Source organism: Podarcis cretensis (assembly GCF_951804945.1).
Source record: "Podarcis cretensis genome assembly, chromosome: 16".
Taxonomy (NCBI): domain Eukaryota; kingdom Metazoa; phylum Chordata; class Lepidosauria; order Squamata; family Lacertidae; genus Podarcis; species Podarcis cretensis.
This window is the reverse complement of record NC_137186.1, coordinates 37,780,078-37,806,387: the sequence shown is the minus strand read 5'-3', so window position 1 is coordinate 37,806,387 and position 26,310 is coordinate 37,780,078. Positions and strand designations below refer to the sequence as shown.

Genomic DNA, 26,310 nt, shown 5'->3' with positions numbered 1-26,310 from the left:
TTAAATTGCCACCTGGTCTAACAATTAAATTACTGGGGATATTTAAACCTTGTCATTGACTGATAGGTTTGAAAACTGCCAGTTTTCTGTTGCCTGCCTGCCTCTCCCTCCCTCCCTCTGCTCCCCCCCCCCATTGCAGAAGGTGGGAAACCACCTACGATCAATAAATCAAATAAAGCCCTCGTCTTGCCTCCCTTTCAAGAGGAAAGTCAACCCGGTTGTTTATGACGGTTATTACATTATCTGCAGCAGTCAGGCGGGTGGCGGCAAGGGGGGGGAGGGGAAAGCGAGGGGGACGTTCCAAAGGGAATTTAATGAAGTGGTTCCAAATATTGTATCAAAATAAATGAAGTGAATAATGAAAGCGCCCGTCCCAGGTCCCTTTGACGACAAATAACCATTGTGCGAGCTCTCGGAGATGGGAGAGATGGATGGGCAAATTTGAAGGCGCCACTGTGGCACATTGTAGAATGGGGAACAATAGGCAGCGTTGAATGATGATGTATTTCAGACCAGTCTTTCTTCATGTCTAGGCAGGAAAATGATGGAGGAGGAGGAGGAGGAGGAGATGGCAGTTGGGGATGATGACCTTAGCCTTTTTCATCACCACAGGTAATCTGGAATATGAAGACAATTGAAGGATGAGTTAGGGGAGGCCTTCTTTGTTGGTGTCAGGGCTAGTCCACCCATGAGGCAGAGTGAAGCAGCCACCTTGGGCCCCAAAAGTTGCCCCACTTCTATTGCCACCAGCAGAGAAGTGGGTTCTCCAGAATATGCTCCATGCTAAGCCACAGCCCTCCCTGGCTTTGCGCTCTGGGCCTCCTTGAATGCTTTTGCCTGGCTTGGATCTGTCATTGAGATGTGAGGATGCTTGCTGGCATGGGCGATGGAGGTGTTCGTAGAAACGTCTGTGAAATATACTCGGAGTCAAGAGTTGATATCATGCTCTTTATTCAGCTCATAGTGGTGAGGAGGAATGGAAGTTCCCCCAGAATGTCTGCTTTATATACATTATTTACACAATGGGCCCCACGTGATTGGCTAATTCCGGGATTCACCTGTAGGCCAATCAGGTTGCGGATTCACTTCCACCTGGAGCTGGATTGGGTGGCTCCTGTGGACCAATCAGACTGCCACATTTTGGACCCTATTGTTCTAGGGCCAATCAGACTGCTGCATTCTGAATCCTATTGTTCTAGGGCCAATCAGACTGCTGCATTCTGAATCCTATTGTTCTAGGGCCAATCACACTGCTGTATTTTGGATCCTATTCAACTCAGTACATAACAGTCTGGCTTTTTCATACAGAGGCAAGAGTTGTATTGTTGTTCCACCTGCTTTGGCCTCTGGCCCAGTGTGCCACTGTCATGTGTCCCTGAGAGGTTGCCCATGAGCAAATATGGCCCGTGGGCTGAAAAAGCATTCCCTGCCCTTGCTTCTATTCTTCCTGTTGACCAGTTGGCACCTGTCTGTCTCGGGAGACAATGTGGGACTATGCCTATGAGGGTGAAGTCCATCTGCTGGAGGTCACAGCACAGGGGTGCCATCTCGCCCTCAGGTGTGTGTGTATGACATCGCATATTAGTATTGTGGTGGCAACCGCAGGCTCCTTTTCCTCCTCCTCTTCTACTGAATTTGGTCCAGTAACAGATATTTGAGCAGGGGTGTGATTTGCTGACAGGATCTTGCCCCTGTCAGCAATTGTTCTGCAGCATTCTGCATTAACTGCAGTTTCCAGACCAAATGCTAGCAAGTCCCCCACATAGAATGCATCACACTAACCCAGAATTTGGCGAAGCTATCCCAGTCCAGGGACTGGCCAAGATGTCGCTGTAGGGCAAAGTTGGAGGGCAGTAATTTGGGCCAGATTGTTTTATTTTGGGGAATGTTGATCCCTGGACAAGCCAGAAGAGGTTCTCCTCCCCTAAAAAAAGAGAGAAAAACATGTTTCATCCTCGGCTGAGTTTTCTTTAGCCTAACCCTGTTCCACTTTGCTGTCAGCTCACCCCCCCCCCCAAATTCCCCCTCTGAAGCGATCACGCTAAGAACCTTAGCAGAGCATTCCTGAAAATTCAGAAAAGGGGATTTTCCGACAAGCATTAGGAAAATTAAACTTCTCAAGAGCCGCCTCAATCTGGCAAGCTATTTTGAGCTTCCCTAAAGTACAGTGAGTGAAATTGTTGACCTGGGAGGGTTGTGGGGGGATCAGAGGAAGAAAAGAGTAATAAGCAAAAAATGAGGAATTAAGATCAGAAACCCTCGTCCTTGGGCTTCTGTGGGGCTGAGGTCTAATCGCTCCCCACTGCCCACACAATGGTAGGTAGCACCTTCAGAGATCAACGCTCTGTGGCTGTATTAGAGAAAAGAAAGTCAAAAACCCTCTGGGTGAGCAGACTGGGAGGCAAAGCTGGTGCTGGGTCAATAACATCTCACAGCAAAGTGCCGAATCTGTGAATCTTTCAGGGCCTGTTCACAAGGGAAGTCAACAGAACTAGGCCAAGGCGGAGTCATAAAACAGAACATAGTCCAAGGATGTGGGGGTAGGGAGAGGAATGGGGGAGATAGCTAGGTTGGCCATATTCTGAAGAGCAAAAACGCAGACACATTTGGGGGGCACACACCCCACCATCCCACATCTTCGTCGTTTGCCCCCTCACTGACGCCTTCCTCGCCTGCCTGCTCTCCGCCTCCCTCCCTCCCTCCCCTCTCTTATCTTTGCTGCATTTGGCCTCCTGCTCATGAGACGCTGCATCTCCAGGCGATGGGAGGCTGAGTGGCCCCGGGAAGGCCATGCAAGGCCTAGCAGCCACTGGAAACAGCATGGGGCTGTCAGAAAAAAGTGGGACTTGAATAAATATAAACAGTGGTACCTTGGTCCTCAAACACCATGGTACTCAAACAGTTTGGAACCCAAACACTGCAAACCCAGAAGTATGTGTTCCATTTTACAAACTTTTTTTGGAAACTGAACCGTTTTGAGTGCCACACTTCCATTTTGAGTGTTATGCTGAGGTCTGTCTGTTTTTGATATTTATTTTGTGTTTTTGTTTCTGCGGCTCTTTTGTGTGTGTGCGTGTGTGACTGTGTGGAGCCCAGTTCAGCTACTGATTGATTGATTGACTGTGTGACTGCATTACATTGTTCATTGCTTTCATTTTATGGATTAGTGGGCTCATTAGATAGTAAAATTCATGTTACATTGCTGTTTTAGGGGTTGTTTTTAAAAGTCTGGAACGGATTAATCCATTTTGCATTACTTTCTGTGGGAAAGTGCACCTTGGTTTTGGAACACTTTGGTTTTGGAACGGACTTCTGGAACAGATTAAGTTTGAGAACAAGGTACCACTGTAACGATGATGTTGATGATTTTTGAAAACATTCCTGTTTACCCAGGCATCTGACGACAGAAATATACTGTTCCTAGCAACCCTGAGATCAGTTTGAGATTTTTAAAATAGAATATTCTTAACCATAACTGGTTTTAGAATGTTTTGACTGTTTATTGAACGGTTTTGTTTTGTTTTGTTGTTTTTAAAATAAATTCTTTTATTATGGATGTGTTTGCAATCCTGGGTTCCTTTGGGAGGAAGCATGGATATAAATTAAATATGCAAATGAGTAGTAACACTGACCCTGCAGAGTTGCAAAAGCACAACCAATTGAAAAGATGTTGATTATACAGAAGGTATTGGAGCTTGTCGTATCTACATCTGAGTTTTCACAAATTTTTAAAAAACTTTGTGATTGGCCAAGACACCCATTTGTGTCTTGGATGAGGTTCTAGCCAATGACAGGAAGCCAACTGCTTCTCCAAAGCCCCATTGTGCTGTGGGAGCAGAGAGGCTCAGTGGTAAATCTAACTGATGTGAAGAAAGTGTGTAGGCAGAGAGAGAGGTTCTCCATAAAGAATGACACATCCCCACCTGCTCTTTGAGTTGAATTGCAGCAGCATGAAAGAATGGAGACAAAAGAGGGCTGGTTCGACCTTGGGATGTTGATGGGCAGCAGGAAAGGAATGCCAAGTGCTAAGAGGGAAGGTATTGATTGGACGTGAATGGGATGAAGGATAACTGTCGGCTGCAAGGGGGAATTAATAGGTAAGGAGAAGAGAAGCTCATGGGGAGGGTTGGAGGAAGCTGGCAAGTGGGCGGAAGACAATGCAAGAATGATGGAGGCCGTCCAGGTGGAAAGAGAAAGTCACTGGGACATGGAAAGATGCCTTATTTGGTCCATCACAGGGGGCACTGTGGGTTAAACCACAGAGCCTAGGACTTGCCGATCAGAAGGTCGTGGTTCGAATCACCGCAACGGGTTGAGCGCCCGTTGCTCAGTCCCTGCTCCTGCCAACCTAGCAGTTCCAAAGCACATCAAAGTGCAATCAGATAAATAGGTACAGCTCCGGCAGGAAGGTAAATGGTGTTTCCATGTGCTGCTCTGGTTCCCCAGAAGCAGCTTAGTCATGCTGGCCACATGACCCGGAAGCTGTACGCCGGCTCCCTTGGCCAATAAAGTGAGATGAGCGTCGCAACCCCAGAGTTGGTCACGACTGGACCTAATATCCAGGGTTTCATGAAGGGGACAGTCTCGGACCTACCTGGGGAGGCCCTTTAGCATACCCATGTGCTCTAGGTCAGAAGGGCCCTTCCCCCACAAAATACCAAATCAAAATCTGATGTAGGAACATATTGAGTCAGTCTAGCTCAGAATTGTCTGCACTGACTGACAGTGGCTCTCCGGCATGGGGCAGTCTCAGCTCTACCTACAGATGCTGTTGGAGATTGGACCTGGGATCTTCTGCTTGATGCTCTGCATTAAACCAGAGCCTAGGGCTTGCCAGTCAGAAGGTTGGTGGTTCAAATCCCCATGATGGGGTGAGCTCCCGTTGCTCGGTCCCTGCTCCTGACAACCAAGCAGTTCGAAAGCAAGTCAAGTGCAAGTAGATAAATAGGTACCACTCTGGCGGGAAGGTAAACGGCGTGTCTGTGCGTTGCTCTGGTTCGCCAGAAGCGGCTTAGTCATGCTGGCCACATGACCCAGAAGCTGTACGCTGGCTCCCTTCTCCTGTAAAGCGAGATGAGTGCCGCAACCCCAGAGTCGTCCACGGCTGGTCTTAATGGTCAGGGGTCGCTTGACCTTTATAGGAATGTAGGAAGCTGGTGATACAGAGTTGGATCATTGTTCCATTCTCAGTATTGTCCTTACCAAGAGACGCCAGGAATTGAACATGGGACCTTTTGCATGTGAGGCATGCAAGCCTTGGCGCTTCCACAAGTGGGGGTGGATCTATCTTGCAGGGGGTACAAAGCATGACCCTGTCTACCTTGACCACTTATCCTTTCTCGGGCTGTTTTAAGAAGCCTGTGTTGTGTGGAATTTGGCTGGGATGGAAGCAACCAAACAAACAGGCATTAGCAGGGACCTAGGAAGCACTGGTGCCTATTCCCTGTCCATTAATATTCCACACCTGAGCCAGTCCACTGGTTTCCCCAGCACACAGCACTATGGACCAAAACCTGCCTAGATGAAAGGGTTCTTTGTCAAAGGGGTTCCTAGCTCACATCACCACGAAGGCAAATGTGTAGGTGAGGCCAGACACAGCCTGCCTTAGATGTTCCAAGCCACTTAAACAGCGCTGCATTGATGGCCATTGCATAAACGTCATCCAGCAGTTTAAAAATGCATTAATTGCGTTTTTGTACAATAACTGAGGGGCAAAATGCCCACGCTGAGCCAAAACGACTTCTCTTGCTTTGCGTTTGTGTCGGGCATACGAAAAGAGAAAAGAGATCCTCTCCTGGTTTCGGCACTTGCTGTAAAGACCTTCACATCATTTCCACGCTCTTCTGACTTGCCATTTCCCCAGTTGCAGTCTCGCCCTTTGTTTGCAGACATTGCTGCTTAACCCCTTTGCCTGCACTGACTGCATGGGGTGGGTATGTGGACTAGATGGGCCCTTGGGTAGATATCAGCAGGTCTCTTCTCATGCTGGGATGTGTCTTGAATCATGCCTTTGGCTTCCCTGTATGGAGGACAGAAGTGTGTGTGTGTGTGTGTGTGTGTGTGTGTGTGTGTAGAAATGAGCCCACTGTACAAAGGTAACATTTATATTCATTACCCCACCCACTTTTGCCTCTGGCCTTGCCCAACCACTGGCATGTGGCCCCTGAAAGGTTGCCCAAAGGGAATGTGGCCCTCAGGCTAACAAAGATTCCCCTCCATTAGAGGCAGTGTGAATGTCCTAGTTGTTGAGTTTGACCATTCACTTTTTAATAGAAAGCTGCCATATATCAGGCTAGACCATTTGGTCTGCCTAGCATAGTGAGACAATGACTTCCCTGCCACCAGATCTTTCTTACTGGTGATTCCAGGGTTTGAAGCTGGGACCTTGTGCACAGGATCAGTTGAAGACACTTTGCTGTCTGAAATTAAGGACAAAATGGCACCCAACCTGTACTTCATGCAAAGGAGCCATCTGGACTGGCAAACAAACTTTCTGCCATCAGTGGAAACAGCACAGCAACTTTCTGAGAGCAGCATACCAGCTTAGGGTGTGCAGGGGAGGCCATGTGACACATGCACGGTGCTCTGTCCTGCAATACTTTGCCTTTGTTGCCTGCCCCCCAGAATCTGCTGTCCGAGGCAGCTACCTGACTCTGCCTAATGGTTGAGCCGGCCAAAGTCATAGAGCAATGCAGTCCTCACTGGATGACAATGCACATCTGTACCAACATCATGTGATTCACAGGGAGAGATGGGGGAGAAATTTGGTTCAGCTCACATTCAAAGGGGTGTGTGGGGGGGGGGGTGTGCAAAATGAAATGCAGCAGTCCTTCAAAATGTGCACTTCTCTGAATTTTGCAATGCACTTCTCCAGTCAAGTAATGCACACAATTACATGTATATGTTGGCAGAGTGTGCTTAAGAAGGCATATTTTGGCAAAGATTGCATTAAAAAAATATATTAGGGGAGAATGCTTGGGAAACTATATATTGGGAGACATTTGCACTAAAATGCTGATGAATTTTCATGAGGATTAAGAAAAAATCGCAAACCAATGTGGAAATGAACTGAATTTTAGATTGGAAAAATGGGAATCCGAGACAAACTGAAGCTGATAGATTCAGCCATTGATGGACGCTAGGAGATGACTGCCCACTAGTACTTAAAATGCTGATCCATCCTTTTCTTAAAAACTAAATAAGGTCTAGTCAGAACATTTCAGAGCCTGAAGTGGGCAAATTCACATGGTGATCCCTACTCTGGTTTAAAAACAACTGATTAATTAGCTGCAAAACAGTTTTGCTTTTTAAAGAAATGATGCAGCAATTCTGCCACCTGCCATTGCATCTCATCTTTGCCCAATGGTAGGACCGGAATAAGTCAAGCAATTTTGTCAAGCAGTTTATTCTACAGCTGGCTTGTCAGTTTGTTCTCTCTCCTCCATGCCCAAAGATGATTGTATCTGAAGTCCACCTGGTAGCTTAAACCCATTGCTTGGATGCTCACTCGCTGATTTGCTTCATCTGTTTCATCCATTATCTAAACGAAGTGTGAAAGTCTCTTCTGCAGCTACTTACCACAGCACTGTGAGCATGCAGAGTTCATTCATCTTCATAGTCAGCTAGCTGGGAAAAAATAACTCCTGTTCTTAAATTGCATCTTTTGGCTGCCCCGATGTTCGTTTTCTGGATCAATGCAGATTATTATTAACTGGCAATTATTTTTACATTTGGTAGAGAGAAATAATCTCTACAAGGAAGAGGCAGATCACTGGCAGAGGAAGGTTCACCGAGACAGTATTATATAAATTCTCTAGGGCTGCATTTCTAAAGCATTAAAAATTAACCCCACCTCATTCTGACTTCATTTAAACATGCATATTCATCATTTGATGACTGCAACATCAAGTGACAACTTGCATATCTCCCAAAGGTATATGAGACAAAAATTTCTGAATCTAGAAGCTTCCTAATCAAGCAGAGGGCTAGGTTGTAACTTTCCTTCCTGAAATAATAATAATAATAATAATAATAATAATAATAATAATAATAATAATAATAATAGAATTTTTATTATTTGTACCCCACCCATCTGGCTGGGTTGCCACAGCCACTTTGGGTGGCTTCCAACAAATATAAAAATATAATCAAACATTAAAAACTTCCCTATAAAAGGGCTGCCTTCAGAAGTCTTCTAAAAGTTGTATAGTTATTTATCTCCTTGACCTCTGATGGGAAGGTGTTCCACAGGGCAGGCGTGACTACTGAAAAGGCCCTCTGCCTGTAACTTCACTTCTTGTAGCGAGGGAACCCCCAGAAGGCCCTCAGAGCTGGACCTCAGTGTCTGAGCTGAACAATGGGGGTGGAGATGCTCCTTCAGTTATACAGAGCTGAGGTTGTTTAGGGCTTTAAAGGTCAGCACCAACACTTTGAATTGTGCTTGGAAATGTACTGGGAACCAATGCAGTTCTTTTAGTAGAACTGGTGTTACATGGTCCCGGTGGCCACTCCCAGTCACCAATCTAGCTGCCGTATTCTGGATTAGGTGTAGTTTCCAAGTCACCTTCAAAGGTAGTCCCATGTAGAGTGCATTGCAGTGTTCAAAGTAGTCTGGCAAGAGAGTGCGCAGGCAGGTAGGGTATCAGCTGGCATGGTGGAGCTGGTACAGTGAAATAGAGCTGTCTCAAGTGGAGCTGGTAGACAGCCGCCCTGCACACAGAATTAACCTGTGCCTCCATGGACAGCAGTGAGTCCAAACTGACTCCCAGGCTGCGCAACTTGTCCTTCAGGAGCACAGTTACCCAATTCAGGAGCAGGGAGTCCCGCACACCTGCACCTCAGTGATGTCTGGAGATTGGGCACTTTTAAGTCCCAGAGTCAGGACTTCAAAGCGTCATTGCAAAGAACCCTTCACTGTACTTTAAAACACCCAAGACCAAGGCTTTGCCACCCATCATCTGGTGGGCTGTAGAGCCAATGGACAACAAGGAGCAAACTTTAAGGCATTCACAGCCGCATCCCTACAGCTGGCTCTTTATTCCATCATCACAGATGTTTCCTTACCTGTTCTTTTTTTCACTTTTTATGTGCTCTTTCGCACAACATGAAAGCCAGTCCTCGAAATCTAGGGGGATGTTGCAGAAGTTTAGCACTTACCTCCATGTTAATTGCTTCCAAAAAACAATCAATTTGCAACCCTGATGACTTGTGGGCATTTTGTGTTGATGGAATCTGGGGCAGTATACCGACATTCAGTTCCCACTATTTAAAATTTAGCACAGCATGCTGGTATATTGATAAAAAAACCACAGTTTCAAAACACAACAAAATACTGCAATGTAAAAGGAATGTTAGAAAAATCGAGACAGAAGGGCTGACATTATAACAAGTAAAACTCTCGCAATAAACGCCATGTCTGAATGCAGTCTGCTTGACCCACATCTGATGCCACATATGGGGAAAAAGGTCTTATGGGGTAAATTAGAAGCCCTGGAAGGTCAGGTTTGTCCTACAGGCCAGATGAGATTGCATGATATAAAATACGTGATTTTGCATTGGAGTTTGAAAATTAGTATTGGTTTCCTGTGCAACCTCCCCACAAAATGGAATCTTGTTTGCTATTTTTTTCAAAAAATTTATTTTCCCATGTAAGTTGCCTTCCATCAGAATATTTCCCAAACATCTTTTTTTAAGAACCACTGAGCACAGGTAACAGTTGTTGCTTGGGACCTTTACTCAAAGTGCTCCTCAGGGTTCCATTGAAACCAAATCATCCACCATTTTAATTGTTCACAAATGGTTGTAGGTTTTTTTTGTTTTTGTTTTGTCCCAGTTCGCCAAATTAAAGGCAGAAAGGTGAGTGGAAAACAAAAAGAAAGCAAGAAAGTAAAAGGGTTTCTAGTGCACTGTTATGCATTTTCATGTAACCGTTCCATATAGTTCCTTAGTTCTTTACATCCCCCCAGGTCCATGTCCTGACAAACCCACTTGATATCATCCTCACTGCTGGTCAAGATAGAGTTGACGGTAGGGCAATCGCCATCTGAAGAGATGGTGGTGAAAGTGGTGAACTTGACTCGCTTCCGTTTGGAGGTTGGTGAGGCGGTCTGCTCGCTCTTCTGCTCCTTCCCTTCGGGGGTGGCAGTGGGGTCCGAGGACCGGAAGACTTGGCCGTTGAGGTTCTTCTGGGTGTTGGCATCCAGGAGGTACTTGCTCTCCTCCAAGTCTATGCCTTGGTCAATGGCCGTGATGCACTCCTCTTGCTGGGTGGAAAAATTGAGGTGGTTCTCCAGCAGTTCTGTCCTATTGCTTAGTCCTACCCAGTCATGAGAGTGGCTCAGGCCTTCTTGCTCTTCAAAGGGAGCCTGCTTGTGCCTATACTTCAGAGCAAAGGTGATGCAGTTGATAAGGAAGACTAGAATGGCCAAGCAAAAGACACCTAACAAAGCATACATCCCAATCTCCAAGTCACTTAGGCCCCTGGGTGTCTCCACAAGGTCGTTCTCTTCCAGATCTCCATTGCTCATTGGCAAGTCCACCTGTGCCGGCAAGCTGGTGAAGTCTATTGGGATGTTTTGCATATGGCTGTCATCATCTAGAAGGCTCTCGCGGTCCTCCTTTTTACTAAGAATTGACTTTTGTGTGCTGGCCCCCCTGGTTTCTTCCTGGCCCATCGACGAGCTGTAATAAGGCCCATCTTGTCGAGACCTCTCCTGCAGGGTTGTCTTCTGGCGCCTGTCGCTGGTGTGGTTTTCCAAGTGCACGCTGGCCCCAACCTGCTTGCTGTCACTGGTGTTGGGGTTGGCATCATTTTGACCAAACTTGACCTTGATGTTCCCAGTCCCGACAGCCATGACGCTCTTCCTTTTAGATTTCTGGCATGATTCGCTGATCACCATCTCCACCTTCACCAACAGCCCCTGGCCTTCTGACTCAGCAACGACAAGGGGCCATTTGAATTTGGGGCTCTGGAGAATGGAGACCACCTTCTCATCTACAGATGTGGCCACCAGAGAGAAGTCCTTGACGTCATAGAGGTCCAAGGGCATGACTGCCCCATCACTGAACTGGATCCAGCAACTTATAGCAGCTTCCTGTAAGGGAAATGATGACAACATCATCATTCTGAGAAACCCATCAGAGTTAAAAACCGCAGGGTTGCTATGATACAATGAGACAACATAAGAGGCATTTCAAGTTATGCAAGGTGGGAAGAGAGAAAACTTTTTCTTCCTATCTCATAACACTAGGACTCGGGGACCTCCGATGAAGCTGAAAGTTGGAAGATTCAGGACAGACAAGAGAAAGTACTTCTCCACACAACACTTAGTTAAACCATGGAACTTAATCCTACAAAAGGTAGCTACTGCAGACGCTATCGCAAAGGAACCAGAAAGCTTTCCTGAGGTCATACATCAACACAACATATATTTGTAGAAAGACCATTTGAAATGAATCTCAAACAGAAATATATTTCCATCTAATTAAAAGCCGAGGACTTAGTACAGGAAGGTACCTTATGCCAGGTGTGTCCATCTAGTTCAGTATTGTCCACTCCAATGCAATGGCAGAATCTCTTAAGGGTCTCAGAAAGAAGTAGAACTATGTTTTTAACTGGAGATGCCAGGGACTGAAGCTGGGTCCTTCTGCATGTAAAGCAGGGGCTCAACCACTGACATCACTTGAGCATCAGGGTGACACCATCTGATTGCCAAGTAGGTATGGTTTCAGAAAACTGACCTTGCGAGCCCAAACTGGCACAACTGGCAAGCCAAAATTGACCTGCAGGCCAGAAGTTCTCCACACCTGCCACACATGGTCATCCCAAAGCTCACACTGAGCAAACTGAACCTCCTTTTCCTTTTTTGGTTCACAGTGGAGAAATATAGAGCAGACCCCTTTCCCTATTCCTGAGCGTCCCACCGCCCCCCCTCCAAAGTGCTTCAGTGGCAGATCAAAGAAACAATCTCTCCAGCCTGGAGACGCAGCTATGGAGGAAATTTAATTCCACACCGAGCCATTCGTTTTTATTTCAATTCTATGAAAAACAAGGGCTACGTTTTAAATAGTCATAGGTAATAAGATTTGTTTTCCACAGAAGTGGTAAGAGACTTGTATCCCCCCTGAGGTCTCTGGTGCATGCTTTGAAACACTAATAAATTGCATGTCAAACAGCATCACAGGTGATTGGATCATTTACTACTGCTCTGTATTCAAACTGGGAGGGGGGCGCACAAGTAATTACTTATTATATTTATGATTTCTAAAAACCACTTTATATAAAAGTCTCCTTGCAAAGCACACAGGGCATGAGGGAATGCAGGCCTTGGATCTTGTGCTAGCCAGGAAGAAAAGCATCAAAGTCCTGAGGCTCCCAGGACTGAAAGTGGGCTTCTAAAAGCTCTTGGGCCAAGTTCAGGGTTCTTGTTTTATCTATCTTTATTTCACTTACCGTATTTTTCGTTCCATAGGACGCTCCGTCCCATAGGACGCACCTAGTTTTTTTGGGGGGAAATAAAGGGGGGGGGATTCCCTTTATTTCCCCCCCAAAAGAAGGTTGGGGAAACCAAAACAGGTCGAAGAACAGCAGGATGGCGGCGCTGCACCTCCCTGCTGTCCCCCGAGCTTGTGGGGCTGGCCGATGTCTGCCCGGCGCGAGGGGCGCTCTGCTTCAGGGTGCCCCGCGCACCAGGCCGCAGGCTGCTATCCGCAGCGTGGGGAGCCCTGTGGGGAACTCCTGCAGGGCTCCCCACGCTGCAGATGTCTGTCCGGCGCGCAGGGCGCTCTTCTTCAGAGCGCCCTGCCCACCGGGCGGCAGGCTGCTATCCGCAGCGTGGGGAGCCCTGCGGGGAACTCCGCAGGGCTGCCTAGGCTGCGGATGTGTTCCTGAAGCCTGGAGAGCGAGAGGGGTCGGTGCACATCGACCCCTCTCGCTCTCCAAGCTTCAGCGAAAGCCTGCATTCACCCCATAGGACGCACCCAGATTTCTCCTTCATTTTTGGAGGGGAAAAAGTGCGTCCTATAGGGCGAAAAATATGGTATATACCACCTTTTCTTCACATGGTTCTTCTCCCCATTTCAACCAGGAGCAGTTCATTCAGGACTGTGAGCCCAATTTTCTGGAACTCCCTCCTGGCTGAGATGAGACAAGCACCTCTCCCTGTTGAAATTCGAGCAATTGCAAGTTGTATTATGTCTGTTTACTGAACTTAAGGTTTTTTTGTTTGCTTTAAGCTCCATATTATCTTGATTGATGAGCTGTTTTATTATTTGGGCCATGCCCAAGACAATTTGCTTCCTGAGGCAAAGGACAAAATGGCGCACGTATGCAACCATTCCATATACAGTGGTACCTCGGGTTACATACACTTCAGGTTACAGATTCCGCGAACGCAGAAATAGTACCTCAGGTTAAGAACTTTGCTTCAGGATGAGAACAGAAATCACGTGGCGGCAGTGTGCCGGCAGCAGGAGGCCCCATTAGCTAAAGTGGTGCTTCAGGTTAAGAACAGTTTCAGGTTAAGAACAGACCTCCAGAACGAATTTAGTATGTTACCCGAGGTACAACTGTACAGGAACAAATCTTGGCAACAGGGCATGGCAAGGGCAGATCAGCAGGGTGCTTATAAAGCTGGAAGGCAAGGTGCATGACACACAGCTCACCCCTCCAGTAGAAGGGGATGGTTAGGGAACTGAGGAGGAGGATTTGAGCAGCACCACTGCCTCCCAGCAGATTCTGCCTGAGGCAGTCACCTCACTCAGCCCAATGACAGGACAGGTCCTGCTGTGTATACAACTTTGTGACCATCTATGGAGAAAACCAGTCTCTCAGTGGACCAGATTGGGATGGACCGGAGCTCAGGGCCAAAGCATCCTCCGGGCATGCAGAAAGTCCCAGGTCAGCATCTCCAGTTAGGCTTTCTGTCTGAAACCCTGAAGGGCTGAAACCCCGAGCTAGACAGCTCCTGAATCTTCCCAGGAGCAGGAGGACAGCATAGATTTGGAACAGTGGTTTGCAGAGGGGCATAGTTCAGAAGGCAGAAGCTGGGAAATACTGGATGGGGAGCAGCTAGCAGAAGAAACACTAGAAGAGAGAGAGACTTAACAGATTCACAGTCTCTGGATAGCATCCACCCCCCTTCTCCAAAGTCACGGAGAGCTCAGAAAGTGTCAGAACAGAAAGCACAGAGGGTACAAGCTCAGATTACAAGAGGTAGGAGTGACGTAGATTAATAGGGACAGAGGGCGGAGCATCCCTTAATTGGGAGCACCGCCACTTCTATGAGATGTGTTCTTTGTTCTCTTGCTATGATTATTAAAGATTCTAACTGGTGAGGCGTTCCTTTCGTTTGATCTCTTATCTACTGCCACGGGGGGGGGGGGGGGAGCTGATTCCCTGAAGTCTGACAAGCACTTGACCAACAGGACATATGCCCTCCCCCGTTTGGAGAAAACTTCTTAATCCCCATTTCACTTCATTTTATTCTTGGGTAGATATACAAAAAGAAAAACACACACTGATAAATAAATTTTAGAAAGGGACAAGATTAGATGTGAATGCACAAAGCATTTAAAATAATAATAATAATAATAATAATAATAATAATAATAATAATAATCAAGACTCTTTGCGCTCAGCTCTGCTCCTCCTTTCTTCCCGCCCAGGGTAGCCCTGTCCTCTGCCTGCCACTCAGAGCCGGCCATGTCAAGTGAGTCTGGGCACCAACAGCAGCAGCCTCTCCTCCTTCTTGCTGACTCTCCAGCAGCTGCTACAAGCTGTCCAAGAGAGGAGGCTGGCAGCGGAGGCCATGGGTTGCTCCCTTGCAGCCACAGCTGTCACCACCGCCATTGCTTGGGACAAATGTCAGCTCATCCTTCTCCCTGAGCTTGGCAGCGGTTGGCACTGGTGGGGGAAATTGGGACATTCTGAGATCATGTCAGAAAGCCCAGGTGGCTTTCCAAATTCTTGGACTCTCCACTTGGAGGGTGTATGCTTGGCTGGCTGGGAATTGCCCAAGTACAGTAGGCCTCAGAAATGGTGGCTTGTCGTTAGGCAAACGAGGCTTCCTACCTGTTTTGGCACCTGGAGGATTTCCTGGGCTACCGCCGTGGCAAAGATGGCCTTGTTGCTTCCTGGACTCAGTTGTAAGGAGAGGGAAAGCCCAGTCACCAGTTGGACACCCAGGTCAGTAATAGTCACCTTCTCGTCAAGGACAGTCACAGTCTTTTCAGCCAAGATGGCGTCAGAAAGCGGAGACAGAATCTGTTCAGGAAAACCGAGGCAACCCCGTCAGAAGTCACAAGGAGAGTCATACATCTTAAAACCTTTTATATATATATTAAAAAGTATAAAACATTTCAGTCTCAACTTTCCTTGATGGATATATTTATTAGCAGACTACCAATAAATATTCCCTGGGCGGCTTATGACAAGCTTGCCCAGGTCAGCTAACAACAATACTAAGTAGAAAACAAATTAAAGGTAGCAGCAAAATCTATCAAATAATAAGCACCAAGTAAGCAATTATGGGTGGTGCTGTGGGTTAAACCACTGAGCCTAGGACTTGCCAATCAGAAGGTTGGCGGTTTGAATCCCCGCGACGGGGTGAGCTCCTGTTGCTTGGTCCCAGCTCCTGCCAACCTAGCAGTTTGAAAGCAGGTCAAAGTGCAAGTAGATAAATAGGTACCACTCCGGCAGGAAGCTAAATGGCGTTTCCGTGAGCTGCTCTGGTTTGCCAGAAGCGGCTTAGTCATGCTGGCCATGTGACCCGGAAGCTTCGGCCAGTAAAGCGAGATGAGCGCCGCAACCCCAGAGTCGGTCACGACTGGACCTAATGGTCAGGGGTCCCTTTACCTTTTCCTTTAAGGAATTATGGAAGAGCAACAGCAGCAGCAGCAAGAACTACCACAACAACCACAACATAAATAGCAGGAATGGAAATCAGTAATTGATTCTTTGAAGGAAGCTTTCACACAAGACGTAACACGGCATCCATCAAATGGCTGAGTTGACTGTAGGGTAGAAGTCAACCTGGTACCCTCCAGGGACTCATTCCAGGCCATTCACCATGCTGGGCTGGGGTTGATGGGAGCTGTAGCACAATGACACCTGGAGAGCATCCTGTTGCCTCTAGGGACCAGCTGTGAAAAAGGCCCTTCTGAGAATGGGAACCCTGACAAAAGACAAATCTTGCAGGTATCCTGAAAAGGGAAGAAACTGCAAGGCTGCACTTAGGGATAGAAGAGAATCGAATTCAATTTACATTTGCTTGAAAATTTGCACCTTTCAGGCTAATAGTACATGTATTGAAAAAACAATCAGCCTTTGAGTTTCACACTTCTATGAATTTCATGGTAATATTTTTGCTCAAAATATGTTTGAAAACACACTTTAAAATTACGTTATTTTAGGATCATATAATTTAGAAATGCGTAGCATGAGCTAAAATACCTATTAAAGATTTTGTGATCACATGCTATTTCAATGGTATTTTTAATACATATATTACATTGTTTTATGTAGACCGCTTAGAGGATTTTGCCCCTTAAGCAGGATATAAACTTTGTAACGTAAATAAGCATTTTGAAACAAACAGGTTTTTTTAAAAAATAAAATTGCAGTTTAAAACAAAACTAGGATGGAACAGACTTATGAATGAACACAAGCAAATCTGACTTATTTAACATTCCGTTGTTGTTTGTTGTTGTTGTTGTTGTTGTTGTTGTTGTTGTTGTTGTTGTTGTTGTTGTTGTTTTTATCCTGCCTTTCCCCCAGATCAATAAAATTATCAGCTCAAATGGCAGTAGATAGTTCTATCTATCTATCTATCTATCTATATCTATCTATCTATCTATCCAGACATTTCTGTTAATTCCAATGTGAAGCATCATTTTTTAAAAAATATTCTTTCTCTCCCCCCCCCCTTTCCTGTTGTGTAGGGTGGAATGACTCTTCTATTATAGTTCCTGCTGCAACATATATCTACATCATCCTTCTTGGCTGAAAAAGATTGTTTCCCCCATATGCTAATTTAACCCACAGATTCATTGATTAATTGACTAAAAAGTCATACAATTATTCAATCACATTTCCTTCAATCAAAATTAGTGATTGAAAACAAACAATGGGGACAAATTATGGGCAGCTAAACAGAACCCCTCATTATGTTTTTGTCTCCCTTGCCTCCTGTCTCCCTCTGTTACCCATCTCTGCTGTCTGACCTTAGATTGCAAACCCATCGGGGCAGTGACCTATCTAGATATATTTTTTATTTTTGCTTGCATTACAGAAGACTCTGAAGAGAAGACAAGCAAGGCTTATGAAAAGTGAATTAAACAAGATGGATGTGAGCTGAGCTATCGCTCTCTAAGATCTTGGCATTTCAAAAGCAGCTGACTTTGACGATTTCTCGAGTGACAGGCTATACATATTCTTTCAAGTGGATAGGCCAACTAGCCTTCCCCGCTTCCCTCCCTCTCACTTCCAGTTCCCTTCCCAGATATACATTATCTATATTTATGGACAGTCACAGAAGGCAAGATGAGACTCTCAGCTTTTGCAACATATAAATATAGATTGCTGCCGAGGGCTGCAGTCTCCCCATTTCCTAAAGGCTACCTGTTGAGGAAAAGCAATTTGGTAAGGATAAGGGGCTAGTGGTCTGTGAAGCAGGGCAGCATCGCTCAACTGTCTTCTGAGCACTGAGCATCACTGCTGGTTCCTGAGAGGGAGAGGGGCAGGAACGGCAGCATGGTGCAGGTGCAGCAGCAGAGCCAATCCGATGCTCCTGCCACCATGCTTACACCACGCTGAGCTCCTTGCATCTTGCCTTTCCTCCTCTCAGGAACTGGCAGTGGCTCTCTGTGCTTGGAAGGCCTGTGCACTCACTGCAACGGGCAGGGCCAAGCCCTACCATAAGGCAGAGTGAGACAGCTTCCATAGCCAGCAAATGCTGAGGGATGGAAATGGGCTGGGAAGGTGTGCCATGTGGTCTGCCCTGCAGCCCCTAAGCTAGCTGGCTGCCTTGCATGGCTGGCACACCTATGAGGTAATCTGAGGTGACCCACCTCACGCTGCATGTTCTGGGGGGGGGGGGGCAAGAGATCCTGATCTGGTCTTGGTGGTTTCCAATTCAGCTTTGGGTAAGCTGAAGATGCAGCCAAAAGCCAAAGCCAAGGAGAGCAGCAGCTTTGGCTCATGGAATGGCCCTATTTTTCCAAGACTCTCAGGCATGTCCGTTTTGGAGGCTGAATTCGGCCCACCAGTCGGTTTAATCTAGCCCCTGTGGCAGTTGATATCCTGGGGTAAAATCCTAAAAAAACCTCAACAACAACAATCCTAAAAAAAGGTAAGGTCAACAACTTTGGTTGGCCCTTTGGTCGGCCCACACTGCCCTTCACTTCATCAAATCCGGCCCTCTTTGAAAAAACGTTTGGACACCACTGACTCAAGAGGGAGCACTCCTGTAAAATGTCTGCATTTCTGTTGGTCTCCTCCCACCCCACCAGGGCACGGGCCCAGATCTGTGAGGAGGAAATGTTGTTGGCCTACCTTTTCTCCAGTGCCAAAAGGTCTTGGGCCAGTCCTGGCTACTGGGATAGGGCCAAGGCAGTTGCCTATTGCCTAACAGGCACCCTGGGAGGTTCTATGTCATAAAAAGTGGGTGTTTTCAAAATATAATATAGAAAGTTTTCATTAAAAAAGAAAATATTGGGGGGGAAATACAAACTGGGCGTACCCCACCTCTTTCCCCCAATCTATAGCACTGAAACAAAGAGAGACTGAAAGCTGCTAATATCAATATGAAGGGAAATGTTAACACAACCATATATTATGGAATGTGGCAGGTACACTTTGTCCTGTAGAGCCTTTGTTCGTTTACTGGATGAATGGAAACCAGTCTGCCATGAAAGTCTCTTTCTCTTTTGCCCTCTAGCCACACAATGCCAGTTTTAGGTCAGTTTTTCAGAAAGCGCTATGTCCTAAATTACGTTATACAGTTTTTGTACTTTTAAACCCTTCATTTCTTTCCAGTTTCCAGCTGTCAATATATTCTTGCTCCCATAAACCGATAACTAATTAAATGTGTATATAATGACCCTTGGCTTTCTCCACTGAATATACCCAACAATACTATTTCAGGAGGTTCCCCCACCCCCCAGTTTTCTCAATATTTTTGTTATTTCTACAAAGATCTCTTCCTAGAACTGGGGAACTTTGGGACAGTCCTACCACATATGTGTGAAACAACCATGAGCTGTACACCCCTCCAGAAAGTAGGTGAGTGGGGTTTATCCATTTTAGCTATTTTTGTAGAAGTTAAATGCCAGGAGAGCCAGTGTGGCATAGTGGTTAGAGTGTAGGACTAGGATTTGGGAAACCCAAGTTCCATTTCCCACTTAGGCATGGAAGCCCACTGGGTAATCTTGGGCCAGTTACCACCTCCCAGCCTGACCTACCTCAGAGGGATGTTGTGAGGATGAAACGGAGGGGAAGAGAACTACGCATGCCTCAAAGTCCTTGGAGGAAAGGTGGGACATAAATGCAATAAGTGATGATTATTGTGATGGCCTGGGACTTGGGCTCAGGCTTAGAACCAGAGGAGTCTCAGTCTGCACCGGATCCTTTGCCTCAGGTGGCATCTGGACCAAGTCTGGGGCCTGACCCTGAAGAGTCCCAGTCTGCACAGGTTCCCCTGCAACAAACACCAGCTGGGCCGAGTCAGGGGCCTGAGCCTGCCCTGGCTCCAGATGCGGGGATTACCTCGTTGCCTCCAGCTGGGCCATCACTTACAGCTGCTCCACTACCAGTTGGGTCAGGGGAGGCTGAGGCGGCCCCTGGGTCTAGTAACCCACCAACTTCTGCCGAGCTGCTGAGACTAAGGTCTGAGAGAAGGAGAGACCTGAGTGCTCACCTTTGGGCGAAACAGGGAGGTGAGTCGCCGGGGGATCAGGACTGGCCGTTACGTTACCCCAACAAAGATAAAAGGCTGTCGGACCCCGCCCCAGGTTGCGGGAGCAACATTGCTGTATGCCAGACCCTGCCTGAGATCCTGTGCCTGTCCTTGCCTGGTTTCCTGCCTCGTGTCCTGCCTTGACCCTGTTGGACTGACTCATTGTGGAACCTTCAGATTATGGACCAGACCTGGACCGCGGTTCTTGGGTTACCCCCGGGCCCAGCACAATGATGATGATGTTGATGTTGATGAGGATACCTTTTGTATTATTTTCAAATAGTTTTTGAAAGACATTTTGCATCATCATGCTGGTCTAGGTGAATATTTGATCTGATCCAGAATGGCTGCTCTCCTGCTCTTTCCCAGCATTCCTTTCCTCCTACCTGAATCGTCGTCATCCCCAGCTCTTGTCCAACCAGCACCTGCCCGTCTTGCAGCTTTGCAATCCTCGGCTCTTCCACTTGTATGAAATCGCTCACCAGCTCAGTGATGTCGACTTGCCAGTCTGAGCCCAGCAGGTAGGCCATCTGCCCGCCAGGATCTGAGGGTTCGGCTACGAACTGTGTGAGCACCCGCACCATGGCGTGCTGGTACTGGAGGGTGCAACCTCTTCCCTTCCGCTCATCCTCCTCTTCATCATCGCTGTCCCTAGCTGGCCTGTCAAGGCAAAAAAAGCAGAGGGGTTTGGCAAAGAAGAGTGCCTTAATGTTGTCTTAAAATCCTCCCAGTTATAGGGACATAGGAAACTGTCTTGTATCAGGTCGGAATATTCGCCTAACTGGCCCAACACCATCCTCTTTAAATAAGGGTCTTTGGCTGCGAGTGCCTGTTCCCAAGCAGGGGAACACACTGAGGACCCCAGCAGGATTGGATCCTACATTCAGCAGCTGGTGAGTAGAGGATTCAATCCTGAGGGCTACAAGGTCTGCTCTGCCAGCATGTTCTCTGCAGAGAATGCAGTGGCAATGAGGCACCCAGCAGGATTAAACCTACTCTCTTCAGTGTGGTCAGAGAGTGCCCTTCTCCCAAGTCTATATTTAATTATGGTTTATAACCCCTGGGTCTGGATCTGCTGGATCTGGGTTGGGTACTCTTTGGGTCAACTTGGGCCAGGGGTGGGGGGATCCCCAGATAGGGTCCCAGATCAGGCCAGGGAGGTTCTGCACAGCCCTAATGGCAACCATCTGCATAGAGTGCATGGCCTGCATCTAGACCCGATAGAACAACCTCAGTCAAAAGCCCACCTCTTATTTGAGACGATGGGGATCCGCCACCCCTTGATCTGATTTAACTCTGTGTCAGAGACCTCGATCTGCAGAGGGAGGCGGGGCACCCACACGGTCATCTCCAGGGGGGCACTCAGATGCTGGTACATGAAATGGACATGGACGTTTGATTTCCCTTTCATTTCCTTCCCGTTGACAAAGACGTAGTCGCATCTGTCGGAGACCTGGGAACAAGAGGAGAGGTGGGTGAAGGAAAGCAGCAACAATGAAGTCCTTAGGTGAAATCATCAAATCTGTATCTCGCTGGCGCTGTAGTGGGATGGAGCCGATCTCCTGATACCAGTGTTACGGCAGCTATTCTGGATGGGGGTGCGGTGGTTGGTATCTGGGACTGGCAGGATGCTGATGAGTGCACACTGGGGGGAGAGGGGCTGGAGTCTGACTTGGGAGAGGGGGTCAGTGATTTGTGGGGACTTCTACTGACCAGGAGGCAAGAATTAGAAGCGTGGGAAGCTTCAGAGCTGGAGGGTGGAGCACGGGATGGGTCAGATGAAAAGGAGGAAGAGGCAGGTCAGGCAAGTTAAGGAACAGGTACTTCTTCACCCTCTCCTGCACCGCTGTCTCCCAGAACCAGGAAGGGGATGATCAGAGGAAGCTTCCACACAGGTGTACTCTCTAGCTGTGTGCATGCAGCCTGTCAGGTGGAGCCACAGGTAGAGGGGAAGTGGTCCCCTATTGTTGCAACTGCTCCATAGAATGCAGATATGGGAATAGCTGCCTGGACACTAGACTGTTGTGCGTGGTATTCAGATCTGTAGAAACAACTATAAGTGTCATGGACTGGCTGGATGCAGAGGAGTGGAAGGAGGAACCAGCTTGAGAACCCCCAAGGGCACCCCCAGAGGAAGAAGAACCAGGGGATTAGAGGTGGGACAATGATGAGTGGTCAGAGGGAGAAGAGGGAGAAGAGGGAGAAGACTGGGAGGCAGAGGTGTCAGAAGCTGAAGGGGCAACAGGGTTTAGTGAGCAGGAAGAGGCAGTGGCAGAGGGCAGTCCAGAATCAAGGCTGGAAGGGAGTGGGAGCAGGCTGCTGAAAAAGCCAGGAAGCCTCCCCCTCCTCCTGTGACCAGCTCTGCAACCCCCTGGTCTCCCAGAAGACAGAGAGGAATGAAGAGAGACAAGATGACAAAGCCTTAGGCTACTAGGGAAAGACCATGGGAACGCAGTGGTGGGAAAGCAGGGACCTTCAGCCTTCACAACTGCTTCATCAGGGTAAGACCTACTGGGAAGAGTTGCTGTGATCTCCAGGCCTGAGCTGCAGCATCTGCCCATCACTGACCTGACTGCCATCCTGCTCCACTCCAGATCCATCCAGGTGCATGGATCCTGGTGTTGGAAGGATTGCTCCACTCCACCACACCCACCAGTACTGCTCATTGGCTGAAAGCTAAGAGTGAAGGGACGGGTCTTAAGTATTTCATGCAGCGTCTTCAGTCCATCATGGGACTGGGGCAGAAACAGCCAGATCCCAGTTGCTATCACACCCACCCACCCCTTTTCTTGCATCCAGCTTGCATCCTAAATACAAATCAGGACAAATGACAGGTATGCTGTGCACGGTTCTGGTTGTCAGAAGGTCAGACCAGTGTATCTAGCTCAGCATTGTCTGCACTGATTGCCAGGGTACTCTTGCAGCCCTATCTTGAGATGCTAAGGATTGAACCTGGAATCTTCTGCGTTCGATGCTGTGCCTCTTCCTGGTATTCTTGATGCTTCCACCCTTCCATTCCATTCATGACGTCACATGATTTTATGAGCTTCTGTCAGTCTGGTTCATAAATCACACTTTCCCCTGAAGCTTTTCGCCCACATCTCGGTGAAATGACACAAACCCGTTTGTTATAGGTTGTTAAAATATAGGCGCAAAATGCACGTTCAAATAATTTATTAACTCCCACTTTGCAGTGGTGATGATCTGAAGGAATGATCTATTAAAACCCTGAACTCTTTTTTCACAATCCATTACCAGCCAGGCCTTCTGTTCCATTATGATGGTGTATTTAATATTTCTGCCTCCCGAATATGCATGATCTTGCACTTATCTGAATTTAATGCCATTTTCTACTTTTCTGTTTAAATGCAGAGTGGATCTAAATCTTATCGAAACATCAGAAACTGCTGTGGCATAATTTACATTCAAGCATTATTTTTTCTGCCTCTCCCAAAGAGAAAGACCTGCCCAGCATGCAGAAGAGTAAATCAGTGTTCAGATGCCTTTGATTGCAGCTAACCACAGAGCCATAGCTGTATATTGAATCCTTAGAGCTTTTGAAAAGTATTAGGGTTGATATAGCTCAGAGGGAGAACCGTGTTAGCCTGTTGCAGCAAAAACATCCTCTATTCTGCCTTGGACTCAGACTCCACCTGGAGTCCTGTATCCAGTTCTGGGCAATACAATTTAAGAAGGATATTGACAAGTTGGAACGTATGCAGAAAAGAGGGGTCAAGATGATCAAGGGTCTGGAAACCAAGCCTGATGAGGAACAGTTGAGGGAATTGGGTATGTTTATGCTGGAAAAGAGGAGACTGAGAGGAGATATGATAGCCATCTTCAAATACCCGAATGATTATCACATGGAAAATGGAGCAAGCTTGTTTGGACCCAAACCAATGGATTCTGATTAAAAGAGAGTCCAACTGAACATTAGGAAGTAAAAGCTGTTCAACAGTGGAACGGACTCCCATGGCAGGTGATGGACGCTCCTTTATTGGAGTTTTTAAAGCAGAGGTTGGGTGGCCATCTGTCAGCGATTCTTTAACTGTGACTCCTGCACAGCAGGGGGCTGGACCACCATTGACAATTTCTTCCCCAGTATTCAGAATGTTACAAGCTGCTGAGCTGAAGTACAGAATATACATACGTAGACAGAACATCACGAAACATTCCTACCCACATACAGTGGAATTTGAATTGTTTATTTTCCCCATCAATCATCGTCATAATCTATTGAATTTATATCTCACCCTTCCTCCCAAAGGAGTCTAGGGAGGCAAGCACATCAACATTTCCAAAACAAAACAGCTAAGCAGTTAATCATTCTAAAAGCAATTATGATAAATAATGTCTAAAAGCAGTTACAGTTAAAAATGTTCCATAAGTTGTTGTATTGAAAAACATTAAAAGCAGTATCATCCTCTTCTCTAAGTGTTGCCTGTAACAGCATTCTTCTGCCACCAAAATGCCTGGGTAAACGGGAATGTTTTCAAATTCCTCCTGAAAGTTAATAATGATGGAAACAGGTGTACCTCACCAGGGAGGGCATTCCAGCTACAGGGTAAAGGTAAAGGTAAAGGGACCCCTGACCATTAGGTCCAGTCATGGCTGACTCTGGGGTTGCGACGCTCATCTCACTTTATTGGCCAAGGGAGCTGGCGTACAGCTTCCGGGTCATGTGGCCAGCATGACTAAGCCGCTTCTGGTGAACCAGAGCAAGTGCACGGAAACGCCATTTACCTTCCCGCCAGAGCGGTACCTATTTATCTACTTGCACTTTGATGTGCTTTCAAACTGCTAGGTTTGCAGGAGCAGGGACCAAGCAACGGGAGCTCACCCCATTGCGGGGATTCGAACTGCCGACCTTCTGATCGGCAAGCCCTAGGCTCTGTGGTTTAACCCACAGCGCCACCCGCGTCCCTCCAGCTACAGGGTACCACCACTGAAAAGGCCCTGTCAAGGGTTGAGGCCCACTTGGAGCCTTTGGTGGTGAGAGCACACCTACATGGTTTTAAGGTCTTGAGGGGCAAAGAGTCCAAAGAGTTAATAATAATAATAATAATAATAATAATAATAATAATAATATTTTATTTATACCCCGCCCTCCCCAGCCAAGGCCGGGCTCAGAGCGGCCACATGTAAGAAAATGAACCTGATGATGGACTAGAAATCACACAGAGTTATATCACAAATTGAACCTATTTCACATTCATCTTACCAGGCACTGGAACTACTTTCAGGTACCGTTCAGATATTTTTGAACAAATGCAGTGCTTTCCATTCAATCTAGAATCATAGAATTAGAGAGTTGGATAGCTCTAGCCAACTGAGCTCTTTAACGAGATCATTCCAGACACTGTCCACCATCCCTTTCGATCCAAATGGGACAAATGTAGGAGTAATTAAAAGTTTTAGAAACCCAACAGCTGTAAGAGAACTGCTGGATTCTGAAGGCAGTAGGCTTTATCAACGTAGACCTATTGAAATAATGGCCCCTTCTTCCATTTCATTGGGTCTACTCTGAGTAAATATATATAATATCTCTGCTCCAGCCCCTCATTTCACCACCAGACCTCTTCTGTCATCCTTGGGCTGAGGGTCCCCAGGAAAGTCATTTAGCAGCAAATGTGCTTCTCCAAGATCCTTATTTGATTTGTGGACAAAGAGAATGCAAAACCACAGCAATGCCACTGAAATCATTAGGATGCTGTTCCTTTGCTAGATGTTTCACGGACCACTATCCTGTAATAGTCTTTCAAACAAATATGCTGACATCTATAGAGGGCATCTCTGGGCTCCCAAAGGCATTTCAGATAGGATCGTTCTGTAAGGGGAGTAGAGGGTGGGGTGGGGTGGGGGCAGAGAGTTACCTTTCAAGCAGTATGTTTTCCTTTGTGTAGGGATGATCGCTGGGTGCGGAGCACACTCCCCGCCCACAAGCAACCTCAACTGCCTGCACGTGTGACCTTGGGGTGCGGGGCACACCCCCCCTCACAGATAAAGCCACAGCTGTCTGAACATCTTGCCCTCTGTCTAACCTTTTGTGGTCTCAGTCATCTGCCGTGTCCTGTCTGTGACCTTTGTCTTTGAGACTTTTGTCTCCTTTGTCATACACTGTGCAAGGGGAAAATGACGCGGTGGAAACAGGTGCCAAAATAACTTTGTACCACCCCACGATCTCGGGACTGGAAGATGTGTAAAGGTCACAGCCCAAAATGTATCTGGCTAGGTTTGCATATTGTGTCAATAAAAGGAGCCTCCACAGAGCTGGCCGGCAGCTTGCTTGCAGCTCACCTGTGCACAGCTCACCTGCATTACCAACTCCTGCCTCATGTCCCTCACTTCATTGACAGGA

The 26,310-nt window shown here is 47.1% G+C and overlaps 1 protein-coding gene across 1 annotated transcript in view; it reads right to left on the bottom strand.

Moving 5' to 3' along the window:
* Positions 1-9,458: 9,458 nt before the first annotated feature.
* The window catches only part of LOC307204695 (transmembrane protein 132D-like), a 500,406-nt gene continuing 483,554 nt past the window's right edge, over positions 9,459-26,310 (bottom strand). The window contains exons 6-9 of the mRNA XM_079956511.1: positions 21,200-21,405; positions 20,339-20,612; positions 15,071-15,262; positions 9,459-11,093 (exon numbers count right to left, since the gene is read on the bottom strand). Of these exons, the coding sequence (XP_079812637.1) occupies positions 9,909-11,093; positions 15,071-15,262; positions 20,339-20,612; positions 21,200-21,405 (1,857 nt within the window). The 3' untranslated portion in view covers positions 9,459-9,908. The remainder of the gene's footprint in view (positions 11,094-15,070; positions 15,263-20,338; positions 20,613-21,199; positions 21,406-26,310) is intronic.